This window comes from Myzus persicae, unplaced genomic scaffold (assembly GCF_001856785.1).
Source record: "Myzus persicae strain clone G006 unplaced genomic scaffold, MPER_G0061.0, whole genome shotgun sequence".
Lineage (NCBI taxonomy): Eukaryota > Metazoa > Arthropoda > Insecta > Hemiptera > Aphididae > Myzus > Myzus persicae.
In genome coordinates, this window is record NW_019100548.1 from 576,371 (window position 1) to 591,931 (window position 15,561).

Here is a 15,561-nt window from a genome sequence, read left to right on the forward strand (position 1 = left end):
CACACCAAAAAAATTAAACGAGTAAAAATGTCCATTAATTAAGTTTTTTTTGATTTTCCCGACGCTTTAAAAAAAAAGTATGAATTACAGAATTTCAAAAGGTTTATATTTTGGAAAACAATTGAACAATTTATTTAGAGGATGGTACTAAGTTGCACTTATGATACTCAGTGCTTGGAAGAAACAAGTTCCGTTTTTAGAAATGACACATTGAACAAATCCCATTTAAAAAAAAATCCTAACGAAATTTTTAGTTCCTTTAGAGTTCCAATTTACGCAGATATGTAAATAATTTAAATCAAAACATTTTTTTTCTTAGTGTGTTTATTGCCAATTAGTGGTTGTTGTCGAGTATCGAAGTTAATCGTATAGGTAGTAGGTATAATATTAATTTATATTGTTTAAAAAATAATCGATATAAATTAATAAAAGAAAAAAATATATTCAATAGTATATACTCTTAAATTAGATAGTAAATTATAAATGTACTTGTTGTTATGTATAAGTATGATTAAAAAGTTAACTACCTAAGTATATACATAAAAATGTTTATTTAAAGGGATAGGTGGTAGACAGTTTTTAAGGAGTTCGAAATAGGCAATTTTCAAATTCCTTATATGCGGGTCTTGTAAATGTGTGCATAGTAAGTGATGATTAGCAGGGGCGTATTTAGAAATGTCCTATGGGGAGGGGGGGGGAGGCGGCACAAACAAAAAGTTCAAATTAGCGTACATGGGAAGTAGAGTTATAAAATATCTCATATTTTTCATCACTCATAACAAAATAATCAAAATGCACTTGTTTGATATAAACATAAAATTTTGTTAGAAAAATGTATAATTAAACATATAAAAGCAATATTATTTAAAGTAATTTGTGTAGTTATAATAATACTGAAGGCGTCTAGGGTGTTTGTTAGCATATATATCAACTAATTCTCCAGGGTTTATAATTATTTCTGGATGTATATTAAGCAATGCTAATCCATTCAATCGATTTTCTCCCATAGTTGATCTTAAGTAGGTTTTGATTCTCTTAAGGGAAGAAAATGAACTTTCGGATGTGCATGTCGTCACAGGAATAGTTGCAAATATTAATAAAAGTCTTTTGATGTTTGGATAAAAATCCATGAGAGGTAAAAATATTGTTTCCAATGCAGTAGATGGAAGCTCATCTTCTGGTTTTTCTTTCCATATATATATATTATTATATCTTTTCCATCTTATTACAATAATACAACAATAACGTTTTACGTTCCGTACATGAAACGAAAACACTATAAACTGATAACACTGCAACACTGATTTCTCGATTATAAGTTATAACAAAAATATTATAAATCAGTGATATCATGTCATCATGATATAACAGTATAACACCATACGCCCATATGTGAAAATTAAGTAAGCGTAAAGAGTCTAATACTCTCAATTAATAGTCAATAATAAAAAAAAGTATATAATACGGTGATAGGGAGGGGCACGGGCCCCATGCCCCCCCTTAAATACGCCCCTGATGATTAGTATGTAAATGAAATAGCGGAGCGTTCCGCAGGCGCATGTACAAATCATCTAATACTCGACGTTGCACTCATGACCGGTAAACAATTTCTGCTCATTTGTATACACTTTCTGTCCATCTTACCGATCGACCTAATAATGCTATAATATTTTAGCAAAGAGATCTGAATTCGTTATAATGTCTACTTGAGATCGGCCAGTCCACATTTTAAGATTTCTGAATTAAATTCCGAACAAACAACTTTTAAAAATTCCAAAATATGCAAACTAAATTTATGGTTGTCGGGGGGGGAGGGTTAAATTGAGAAAAGTAAACTGACCGATCTCAAGTACATGACATAATCACAAATTTAAATCAGTTCTAAAAAGTATCATCGTATTACTAGGTCGATAAGTATGATGGACAAAAGATTGGTATGTTTTGGCTAAAATAACTGTCCACCACCGATCCCCTTAATTTGGGACTAAAAAAGGAACTCTTTCATTTTCCAAAAGAACAACAAAGGAAAGGATCCCTTTTTTTTTTTGAAGAAACAAGGAACGGAACGAATTCTTTTTCACAAGGAACTTACGGAACACTGCAATACTGCATTCCTGATGATACTAAACAACATTATATATTCAACTTTTAAGAGGATTGCAAACAAACAATTTTTAAGGGGGTTCGGTATAGGCGATTATTTTGTTCCTTGCTGTCACTGCTCGTCTTTGTGTGAGTAGTAAATGATTATAAGTATGTGTATCCTCTCGTCCAATCACCCCATAGAGTTACTCTGTTACGCACCACGTCATGCACATGGCATTTGATTTAGATAAAAATGTTCAAAACCAATTTATGGACTTGAGATAGCTGTACGAATGACAAAAATTAAGGTACTTCTAGTCGTTCGATTCAAAAAAATGTAAATACAATTGAATTATTACACAAGTTTACTTTGCATCAGTAGGAGCAGTTTTTCAGTTTTTAATATTGAATATATTAAAAGATATAAAAAAATATAAAATATATGCTCCGATGGATACAAAGTAGACTTGTTTACCAATTCAAACATTTTAACTTTTTTAAATCGAACCACTGGATGTACCTTAATTTTTGTTCAGTCACTAAAATGTTGTTTTGATGAAAAACTAATTGCGTATTAGCGTTTGCAATCCTCCTAAAGGATTCAAGTAAGCAATTTTAACAAAAATTAAGAAAAAAGGTGGACTAGTGGGTACCGCTATAGTGTACAATAGTTTTCAAGTGTGTCATTGTAATGGATGTCAGGATGTGTTAGTTTTGAACTCAATAATAAATCATTGTATTCGAAAAACAATTTTGAGCGGAGACGGTGTCGATGTGTCATCCTAGTATATTTGTATAAAATTCAAATTTAATAATAAAATAATAAAAATAATCTTATTGATATAAACTTCCCTTTACATTCCGGTTAACTTTTTTTTTTATTGAAGGTTGTAAAACCTATGAAGAGTGTTATATTTCATTTTTAGATGTTAGCTATGATAAAAATGTTTATGAATTCCTAACTGAAGAATAATTTGCATATTTCCAGGACTTTATTGAATTTTGTCAAATTTTGAACTTTAAATGCATATAAAAATAATGATGTTTATGTATCTTAATATTTTTGAACTGATGTCAAAAAAACTTACGAGGAACCTTGCATTAATTTTTCAAGATTTATTTTAATATTTATTTTTTTAAGAAAATGTATAAAATTCTAATAGTTTTCATTGCTATAAATAGGTAAATAGTTCGAAAAGAGTAAACATATTTTGAAAATATTATCATGTATCAAAAATGCGAATACAAACATTTATTTTGGTGAAAATTTCAAGTGTCTAAGGTCATTTTTGAATTACAGTAAACAAATAAAATCGATTTTGTGACAAATTTGTTTTGCGTAAAATTTCCCATTTTTGTCTGAAATACATGTATCATTTTTATTTGTAGCTTATGAGTACTTTATTTTAGTCCTCAGTAGCATGAAAATATACATACCATTTATCGCACTAAAAAAACAATAAATATTGAAATATGCACTTAAAAATATAATATGCTCTAAAAAAAATTTACAATATGACTTTTTTTTAGGCACTTGAATTATACATTAGAAATCAAAAATATAAGAAGATTCAGTAACAGTTTTTCAGAAATGAACTGCACTACTTCCTACACGAGTTGCAGTGTTATCATCCAGATAATCGACCAATATTATGAGACCGTTCAATCTAATAGATATATTTATTAACAGTGGACACGGTCTGCCAACCGCTGATCATTATTGTCAACCTAAAGTCAACAATATACTATAATATAATTTGTTGGTAAATGTTTTATAATATCATCACTAGAAGGCCAGACTGATTTCATAACAGATTTTAGAGATTAATTATTATCAATATGTAATTCCCGATCACGATGTAGAAAAGATTTGGAGAATTATATAGTAAAGATAATTATTATTTAATTTATATACTGTATGATGTAGGTAGGTAAGCAATATTTCTATTACAACTTCCACTTAAAATTTTACTAAGTAGAGGTAATAGGTATAAAGTCCTACAATAGTATTAAATTCAAATTTAATTTTTTTATTTTTTACAAAAATAAAATATTTCAACAAAATAAATTTCGTGAAATCTTTGAGCCTTAGTTTTGATAAATTCTTTGATTTTATTTCTGGCGTCTGAGTTCGTTTCCGCGGGTTCGGTGCTACTGGCTTTTTAGTTTCTAGCAGCTATTAAAGTGCTATAGGCGCAAGTTTGCCATTTTTCGATGTAGTAAAATTAGTCTAAGAACATATTTTGAAAAATGTTCAGTATAAAATGTTGGTCTTTGACAAAGAGCATATAATATGTGCACATTTTGAAAATTGAATATTTAAAAATAAAATAGTACTACACTAATCTACATTAATTTAATTCACTATTCAGTGGATAGGTACCTAGTTTGTTGTCACATTGCAAATTACAACCATCATCATTTGGTAGTTATGAATAATTAACAAGTGTAATTTTTGTCAAAAAAAAACTTATGCACAGTGGCGCAGAATATAAAAAGTGTAGGATTAATTGACCTATTATAGAATTATCATACTTACAGGTATGGACATTATTATATGTGTTCTCTTTTTGATTTTTTTCGTTATTTTAATTTTTAAGCTGGCTATGAGTATTTATAGTATTAAGACTTAAAAATGTAAGCACCAACTAGATCTAATTTACAACCAAAAAACAATCATTGAGTTAAAGGCTGTAGCATTTTAATTTTTAACTGCTCAAAAAAGCGGAGTGTGACTTACAAAAAAAAAAAACATTTAATAGTAAAACTGGTACATTCGCCGATTCACTTAAAATCCGAAAACAATATTATAATTAATTGTCATTATTCATACAAACTAGGTATATGTGCGATAAATCTTTTGCTGGGATTTATAACTTACCTATCATTTATTCTATCCTAGTGGATAACATTTTTGGCAAAAACTTTGCCTACCGAGTGTCGCCGGATTTCCGTACAGTGCCTTTTTGGATTACAGAAAACCCCTTAAAAAATGCACAGACTACAATCGTACCACAGTGGCCCTTCGAATACTGCATCGGGGTTTTTTGTGCACCTGCCGCCAAACCGTTGTAGGTACAACCAACCTCGCGATGTGCGGTTGACAAGCAACCATCTTGTTATAGTTCGTGGCCACCCGCCGACCACCAGTAGATAATGCTCATATAACCATGGCCAATCAGTGTTCTCCGAGGTTTTGATAAGCCGATATTCGTGTTTCGTAATCGTAGTTTGACAAAATGCAGAAGCAGCAGTGGAACGTTTCCGACGATCCGTCCTAAGTAATGTTTTTGTACTGGCATTTTGTTTCGATAAGGTGTGTTGTAATCATATTATCATGTCATTTTAAAATTTGTAAATATATTTAATATAGTATATACCTATACTTATATAGACTTTCAGCGGAACTGCGGAACACTTTATTGTTCAATTACTTCAATTACTTCAATTACGAACACTTTACACGGGATACCATAAATGTCTCATAATTACCGAAATGCTCCTCCTCTCGGATTAATTTTTTCGGGTGTTTACTAAATTCATAATAGTGTTGTTAAAGTTTTAGTAGAAAAACGATTTTTACATTAAGTTATAAGTCATATATACCTATGTGCGAATGTGAATTTATATTTTTTGTATTTTCCGCAGCTTGTAATATATTTAATATCAAGTCAAAATACGTAATTAATAGTAATAAATTGTAATAGTTAATTCATTACAACTATTGTTCTTCAGGGTATGGCAGGTACTAACTCTTCCCTTCATTATAAATTATAATATTATATAATATGTAACTAGAAATTGGCATGATTAAATTAAACATTATAGTTGGGCTAAACTCTCATGAGGAGGACATTGTGCTTATTATGACTGGTAATTCGTTGGATCTTGTATTTAACAGCAACATTTTCTCTAGTAAGAGTAAAGAATTAAATTAATATGATTTTATAATAATAATAATAATAATAATAATAACACAATACTCGGTAAAAGTAAAATAATTTTTTATACATTTTTCAAATTCAATAACCTTTTTTCCATAACTTAACCGAACATTTCCAACCCATTAGTTCATAAATGATAGCCTGTCACCAAATCAATACGCAACGTAATTTCGATTTTCCACAGTATAAACAGAATAGGTATAACTAACACCATTGATTTTATAATATAATAAAATTAATGTTAACACTAAGTAATTGTGTAGGTAGGTTCGTATATATGGTCATAATTTACATTGGAATTCCAATGGATCACTGTTAATTTTAAAATTACCTACATTATATTTGCTTTTTTTGTACTCAAAACAATTTCTATGTATACCTACACTGGCTAAAAAATACATTATATTCATTAGCTTAGTCCTTAATAGACTACGGGATTATTGTTCGTGGTGGAGCTGTTCAGTCACCACAACTAGGTGGTCGGTAATTGGGCTACATTTTATTTATATAAAATATAAAATTATAGGTAAGGTGCCTCCAAAAAATTAGTAAAATAATAATTTTTTTTTCAATTTTTAAAAATAGAATTAGTTTTTTAAATAATGTGGTTTATAGATTTCACAAATTCGAACTTGGTTTTCCTTTGCTTCGTATTTTTTAATTTCGTTAAGAATAAATTTCTTTCGAATTAAAGATCGTTTTCCGGCTTTTAATGTTCTACGATTAAATTTTTAATATAAACGTGTGCTTATCGGATTCAATAATAAAAAAATCATTTAAAATTCATGGCCCAATCACCGGGTCTACCTGTTTTAAATATAAAATTTCAGTGGTCCATTATGGCCTAATTTCGGAGCGCCCTCACTATGAATACCTTCATAAATAACACAAGACATATTATTAAAAAAGACTTATATCCACATTTAACATGAATATAATATTTTATTATTTTCTGAAGCTAGCATTCAACATACCAGTTAACCTTACCTAACCTTCAGGGAGGGAACGGAGAGGAAAGCTGCCCATATTGCTAGTAGCTTTTAAAAGAATGTTATAGTTTTTAAAATTAATTTTTCAACTTTTCTGTAAATTAAGACTGATTTATTATTGATTACATAAATATTTATAAAATTACATTATATACATGGTTAATTCATAATAAGTTAAATGGTCACATTTAATACATTTATATTAAATTTGTATTCTTATTCTATTTTTATATGAATGAAATGTCTATCTATAAAACCTCCTAAGAACATTTCGTACCCACATGTATTGTCTTCGTCTAAGTAACGAACAACATATCAAATCTAAGTTCATAATAATGTATTTTACTCTTATGTTTTTAACATTTCAGTAATTTCACCGGTTATTAAAATTCAAAGTTATCATAATATTATTTGGGGTTTTAAATTTTAAAATAGGTTCTCATAACTTGCTGCAAAATTTAAGTATAAAAACGATTATATGGACCCTTAATAATATTCTAACCTTTAAATTGTAAAGTGGATTATTCTGAACCTAAAATGTAATATGAAATGCGTTCGTATTACAGTGATAACATAATATAAGGATTCATGTAAGACATATTTATAAAAATAATTATATATTTTAGAAAACAAAATTTTAAACTCCATATAATACTCTAAAGTTTTCACCCCTACCCTACAAATGGGCCTATATAGGGACGCCAGTGCAGTATACTAAATGTGGCACAACGTTATAGAAGACACATGTCTGTGTAAAAATAAATTACTGAATACAACCAACTATACTAAAATTTCTAATAGCTACAAAGAAGTACCTAACTGATAAAAACACAAAGATTCTAACACATATTCGAAATTGCACACATTTTCCCCGCTTTACTGTCTTATAATTTTAGGAACATGATTTTTTTTCTTTTATATATATATATATATACGATTCAAGTTTATACTTCATTCTAAAGACTCCCGTCTGCTGTCGCGAGGTCTTGCTGAGTGATAGACAAATAGGCGATGATGCAGTGACTCAATATTATTCAGTTATATTACCAAATTGTTTGTATTTTGTTTTATATTTCATTATGGGATCACTTAAAAGTACTGACCCATGGGCCTTTGGTGTGCCCGTCTCCCAGGACTGGTTAGCAATAGGTATAATTTACATTTTACAGTATATCTATTATTCTATTGTATATTAATAAGTTATTATAATAGTTTACAGGTAAGTACGTGAAACTTAATACGAAAACATATAGGTAAATTCAATGTATCATCGAACTTACATGTAATGTTTTAAACAAATCGTAATCAAGCTCAATAGTCGTTTATAATTTATAGATGGGTACCTAATATATATCTACCCAATGATATTAAGAACCAATCCTATTTTTTAAATGAATAGAGAAACAATGCCATTGTTTTAAAGGATTGAGACCGTGAATGAATTGATTTTTTTAGTAAAAGAACAAGTACCTATACTATGACATTGTTATTTTTTATTTTTTGTCACACCTACACGGGCTACATTGAAAGTTTTATTTATTTCCCAGCTTAAACCAGATTGATATGCATATTCATAGGAACGTTTTTTTCTCTAATACGTCACGGACTGGAAGTATCTACGTCGTCCACTGGTTTTTCTCGTGCTATTCTAGAATTTATATGACGTTTATTGGTTTACCTAATTAAAGGAATAGGCGTGTTTGAGAGTAAATGTCGTGGGGGATGGGACAAAAGAAGGCAAAGAAGCTATTATATCTATTAATTTGTACTCATTCTGATGTACCTATATAATACTTTGACATGACAATGTGATGCCAAATATTTTCTTACATAGAAAAAAAAGAATTATTATTTGCCTACTAATTAAATACAGAGACTTATAAAACAACACATAAAATATATTATTTGTAAAAAATACTCGGTGAGCTGATTTCCCATATCACTCCTTTAAATACACCATTGCTGAGTATAGAGAGCTATTGGCTACACTGGATAATACCTATGATAGGTACTATTATTTTAGAAATTGTGTTATAATCATGGGCAATGAAAGTGAGGAAAATTTTTCAAGTTATCTGCAGTATTCCGTATTATTTGGATTTTATAAATTTATTAAGCATTGTATTATACTATGGAATTCTACAATTTTTAAGACTATCACTGAATGAGTATACGATATGTTCAATTTAAGCAAAAAATATACATATCGTTGTTGAATAATACGATACATATATACTATAAGTATTCAATAATTTCGATGTTCAGAATTAATATTTAAAAGTTATCTACATAAGTTATAACTGTAGTAATTGGTGTAATGTGCATCATATAAATGTTAGGCGTATGTACTAGAACTGAAGAAAAATGAAATAATAATGTACCTGTGTTTACCGAATCCTAAAATAGTCCTATTACGTGCATTTAAGAAATTAATACCATTAAAAAAGCAGGAAAGCTTGATGAAATCCTCTCAGGAAATTTTCCGATAAAATTACACATGAGAATTTTACATAAATTATACCTATTAACTATAGAGATTTGTATTTCGTATGCATTAAAAATAAAATTGTTAAGTATAACAATAATACCACATTAATTAATATCTATTAATCCGATTTCTTACGAAACAAATTCCCTCCCACTTCAAACAGACTTAGGACTGTCTCAAAAGAGGTGTGGTTAAAAAAATTATATTTTGTAAATTAAATGTTAGAAAATAGAAAAATTGTAAAATAATTTATGTTTATGTAAAAATATAAAAAAAATCATACATTATGTAAATTTTTGACTCACAATTTTTTTAAAAATAATTGATGATTGTTAAAATATTCGATTAAAATTCTTGAATAATGTTTTCAATGAGCTCCTGTTTTTTTGTCGATTTAGGTTTATTTATATTATTTCGAGCTTTAATTTGTGTCTTGGATTGTATTTGGGTTAGTATGTCAATAACCTGAACCTATAATATATGTATATATATATATAATTAATTTCGGTATAAATAATATGTTCAATGTTTCGGTATTTTCAATATTATCAATGTGTCAGATATTTTCGGTCAAATTTAAATTATAAATTATAATGCATTTAAATTATACTATTTCAGCCGTGTGAGTAATGTGTTTTAATGTAATGATGTTTCATATACATTTTATAAACCATAAAGAATTGAAATTGAGCCGTTTGGGAATTTACGTATCCGCTAAACCTTTGTGGACGGAAGCCTTTTGGGGACCAACAAATAATGGATGGAGGCCGTTTGGGGTGCACCTATGGCTTACTATCGACCGTCTGGTGGTCGTTTAACGTTTTCCTATTAACAGGAGTGATTTTTGTCTACGGAGTAGTCTATTAACCATTAAAATCTCTGTGGCTGAAGTGATTCATAATAAGTCATAAAAGTGTACAGCTTATTAAAATATTCTTAATCCCCTATAGAGTATTCTGTTCTTTCCTTTTAAATATATATATTTTTATACCATGTTTTTTGTTTTTTGTAAGTAGTTATAGAATATCTAGATAGGTAAATCGTGGTTTTGTGCGTTGCGTTATTTAGATAGAGAGTGGAGGGATGAAAATGTAAACCAAAAAAAAGTGGGATGGTGTCTCCTCGCACTCCTCCCATACTTCGTCTGCCACACATACTTATATGCCGTGATCATCATTATTACAATGTTGCCATAGAACGAATAAAAATACAAAATATTACTTTTATGATGGCGTTAAATTCATGTTTTGGATCGAAAACGGATTCATAAATAACAATAATAACAAAATGTTTCCAAAAACCGTACTGAAATTCCTGTAAGCTAAAAGCGAAACAAGAATAATACAGTTTTCGAATATACCCACACCAAACGTTACATTGTTCACCGTAGAGGAGGGTTCAAATCCAGCATATCTATCTGGAATTCTACCGATCTGGCAACGCTGGACCTTATACATATAATGACAATAGGCCGGGGACGAGTCGCTGCAGCCACCTGCCAGGTGTGATTATTGCCCTCTGTGCCCTTGGTCCTCGGCAATCGCGCCCATAGCGACAGCGGATAACGACTATTATCGTTATAGATAGGTAGTCCTGTGGTTGTGCAGTGCTCCGAACAACAACGCTCGTTATATTGAAGATTTGTCCAGCAACGACTACGTGAACGTCCCTTTCTTCCAAGATGGCCGCTCAATTAGGCGCGTGTGCAGGTCAGTAATTTAATATAACAATATAATATCATGTAAAGTCATCCTTAATATTAATCATAATACTTATAGATACGAGTGTTAGTTCGAAAATATATAGTCAGGCTATCTTAAGATAGTGCCTAATATTTGCCGTCATAATGGTCCCCGAGGTGAAGCCATAATATTTGGTTATTTGTGTATTATTACATAGGTGAAGTTAGATATTAAATTCATTTAGAGTTGCTCGATCCTCGAATTTAATTTTACAAATTATGTAATTGTGAACTATATGAAAACAAATGTTTTTATTAAAAAATAATAATTTACAGCCAGAGCTCAAATACTTACCTGTTTCTTTACTCAATGATTATATACAATACTTTTAGCTACACAATCATTTGTACATTTATGAAATACTTTATTAATATTGCCATGAAAATTTTGAGAACAAACAAAGCAGTAAACAAATGTTTTATTTATACTAGTAGTACCTATGCTATAGTGCCATAAATAATTAACCTTTGGTATGGCTTAACTGGCTATAATATTTAACATTTATACTAAAAAATTGTAATTATTTGAATATCTTATTTTTTTTTATGAACATTAGGAGTTTAGCTAGTGTCCCATCAAATTCTTTATAAATACAATATGTGTTTAGATGAGCTAATCTAATGTTTGGTGTGGCCTAGCCCCGCCAACTGTGATAAATAGGCAGTATAGATATGTTTTCGGACTGCTTATATTTGTATACATCCGATTGGGTATCACTGATCTACAACGCATTATGCGTCTTTCTTAAAAACGGAATGGGGTCTCGGCAAACGAGTCCGGTACAACGGTCCACTAGTATGAGGACGTTAAAAGAAGATTTTTAACTTCTTATTTTATCCACCATTTTAATAACAAGTCTGTTTATTGATATTTTAGTGTGTTTTATGATAAACTATCAAATATATTTTTTGTTGACTTTATTAATCGTCGAAATGTCGTATTTAGACGGAAAAAGTATCAAAAGTTTTTGAAATCAAATGTTATAATCGTTATTTGAATATAATACAAATTGTATACGTACCCAATCAACATTTATCTACTGCGTTGGCAAATGTAACAATGTGGACACGTAGTAGGGGTAGTATTATTATATAGTATAGGTATAGGTACAGGTAATACGGACGCAATGGTGGACGGATGGAATAGGTACAATATCTATTAGTGCGTCATACATTTGTGATTTGCCAAGTGGGGAAATATTTAAGCAACAAATAAATTGTTCTTGCGTTTACATTTCGCTGCCGTTTCCTGTCTATGGTTTATATATTCTCAGTTAATGGGTTCTATGGCACCACATTTTCAAAGGAAAAATATTCATTTCAATTTCAGCAAGATACCTACCTCGATCTTTAAACTAAAAAATATACTCAACTGCTCGAATTAGCTATATTTTTATTTTTCGTCATTTTAACATATATTGATATTTAAACTAAATAATAGTTTTATTGTTGGAACGGGCACTAGTTAGACAGCACATGAATTCGGTAACGTCGCCGGCGCCATAAAGGTACGAACATCGTAAATAAAGTATTTGGTATTTTGGTGGGAGGCTCATTGGGTGTGGCTCTGCGGTGGGAATGCCCGACGATGCGCAACGGACGGTTACCTTTTTGTCCTAAACTACGGAGCATAGGTTTAAAAAAAATGTTCTTACAACTAAATCGACCCTCAGCTTGTGAAAACAGGAGTGTTCCATTCTATTGACGTGCATCATAACATTGTTCAATATCGAGTCATGTTGTTTAAATATTCAATGAATATTATATTATAAATATAATTTCTTATTTTAATAGGAATTCCTTAGTTGGATCCCAAAACCTTTACAGAAAATTGGATGATATATAGATACACGATACGAGTTATGTTATTAAAAACCAACATTTGTGTTCCGTGTAAATATTCTCACTTAATGTACCTATCTACCTATACCCATTATTATATACAATCCTCGCAGTCTGGAGCAGATAATGACAAACTCAAATCAAATGATTGCGTAATTTAAATACCAGAAGTTACTTCAATTATACACCTATCATTGTCAATTTGGGCGTTGTTAATTTAGTATCGTTAGAAAAGTACATTTCAAAATGATTGAGTCTATTTTGTACGTTTAAAAATACGGCAAAAAACTATTATCAACATATTTACATTTCTGTAAAGAAATTAAAACAGTTTTTGGTGTAATATATTCGAGGAGTTCGATGTTTTGAAGTTGATGGGACCGACCGGTTGAAAAAATCTAAACTATGATACTAGAGTTCTTAAGACCCTGCGTGCTCACTGCTCATGGTCAATAATGAGGTCAAACATGACCTCATCATAGTAGGTACAAATTATGCATCCTAGACCGCACAAGTAAAACCTATAGGCTTACTTAAAATGAAATAAATATAATAATTATAATTATAAGGTACCTATTATTTTAATCATCTTATAAATGAGTAGGTAAAAATCTTGTATAATATGTGCCTGCCACCGGGTACATTCTATTTAATTGAATATTGCAATTATAATGCAATGAAACTCCAAGCGAGCAACGGCATTTACCTATATTACCATAATATATTAAATGTTAAAAACATTCATTTCGCTTATCTAAGTCAAGAATTTCATTCAATGTTTTCAATTTTTTTCCATGACACTAGTCTTATCTATAATAATTAAAAATAGTCTAAGCAAAAGAATTCTATAAAATACATTATATAGAAGTCTGTGGTCTAAGCTAGATGCTCTTATCAAATATTGTAAAGCCGTAGTCACATCAAATATTCAAATGATAATAATTAAAATCATGACATGTACTCTAAGGTACTTATGGATATAATTCCTGTAAGATAACAATGAGCTTATTGTAAAATAGAAACGTTAATTATCAGTTATCATAATAGTTTAATAACAAACCTATGTATAACATAACCATATTAAATATGTTATTTATCAATATGGTGTAAACTTTTGTGTAAAATATTAACCACAGTTAATGACATATTTTGCTATGATTAAATGTATTAATATAACTGGCCACTAAGAGTATATTATATTTATAATATTTTTTTTAAAGTCTAGCCCATGCGTTGAAAATGTGTATAACTGTATAAGGTCTCCAAATAAATTAAACTAAAACTTAAAATAAAAAAATAATAAAGAATAATGTCCATGGAAAACGAACTTTATTAGTAATACTATTGGTAACTAAAATTAGTTGAAGTGTAACAGAAAGTCATCTTAGCAGTTATTAATTTAAAATATTAAATTACTGTCAAGATTCTTTTTCAATGTGAATATAAAATCATATTTCAATAATTTGCATGTATTAGATTAATTTGTAAGCCCTGCACAGTTTCAGTTCTACATCTATATTATCATACCTTTATTTTATATTTTATTTAATGTATTATAATACCTATCACTAATATGATTTTGAATACTTTATAATACCTTTCAAATAAAACAAAACTGTTATTGAGAAAATGTCAGCAAATAGTTTGTTTTTTCTCTCTAGCCCACACTCGATATAGACAAAATGCATTTATGCAAAATGATTTTTTTGTGTTTTGGAATACTCCACTATTACTCTAGAAAATCATAAAAAAACCGTTTTTAGGTGAAAGCGTTTTATTTATGTAGTGAATGGGTGGTGGGTCTGAGAGAGAAAACAAATATTGCGCTAACATCCTCTTAGTATCACACTTATAAATAAATCATCTATAAATTAAAATAAAATATATGATTAAGTTTAAATAATAATATGAAACTTTAAATATGGTTGATAATTTCATATGATACTTATGTGAATCATGATTATGGGTAAAAATAGAAAATATTTAAAAACATAATTGGACTTTCGCAGAAGTAAAACAGCAGTTAGTAATTATGACACACATCTGTGTTTTCTATATAATATAATGATTATGTATGACGTTGATTTATAATATATATGTTATGAAGGAATACCAAATGAATTACCTAGCTAATCAGCATGAAGTATAGTTACGGTAATACGGTAGGTATATACATGTATTTTGTAATGTTTATTTTATAACTATTTTGTTTTTGTAACAACAGACAAATATAACGCCACAGTAATTTAGAGGTGCATATAAGCCATATATAGAGTATTTGTGTAATATATTAGAATCAGAGCTGAGTGATATTTTGGTTTTACAATTATTGAGCAGACAGTTCAGCAGACTATTTGCTTTACTCTTCAAATACGTTTAGTGCATTGCAATTATTGTCTAGTTGTAAATTTGGGTACTTTATAGAAAAAAAAGTTGGAAAATCCCATTTTATTTCCATGCGTATTTATTTTT

The 15,561-nt window shown here is 29.4% G+C and overlaps 1 protein-coding gene across 1 annotated transcript in view; it reads left to right on the forward strand.

The window, feature by feature from the left end:
- The first annotated feature begins 11,093 nt into the window (after nucleotides 1–11,093).
- LOC111032126 (2,3-bisphosphoglycerate-dependent phosphoglycerate mutase-like) overlaps nucleotides 11,094–15,561 on the forward strand; it is a 41,514-nt gene continuing 37,046 nt past the window's right edge. The window contains exon 1 of the mRNA XM_022312356.1: nucleotides 11,094–11,215. Coding sequence (XP_022168048.1) covers nucleotides 11,188–11,215 — 28 coding nt within the window. The 5' untranslated portion in view covers nucleotides 11,094–11,187. The remainder of the gene's footprint in view (nucleotides 11,216–15,561) is intronic.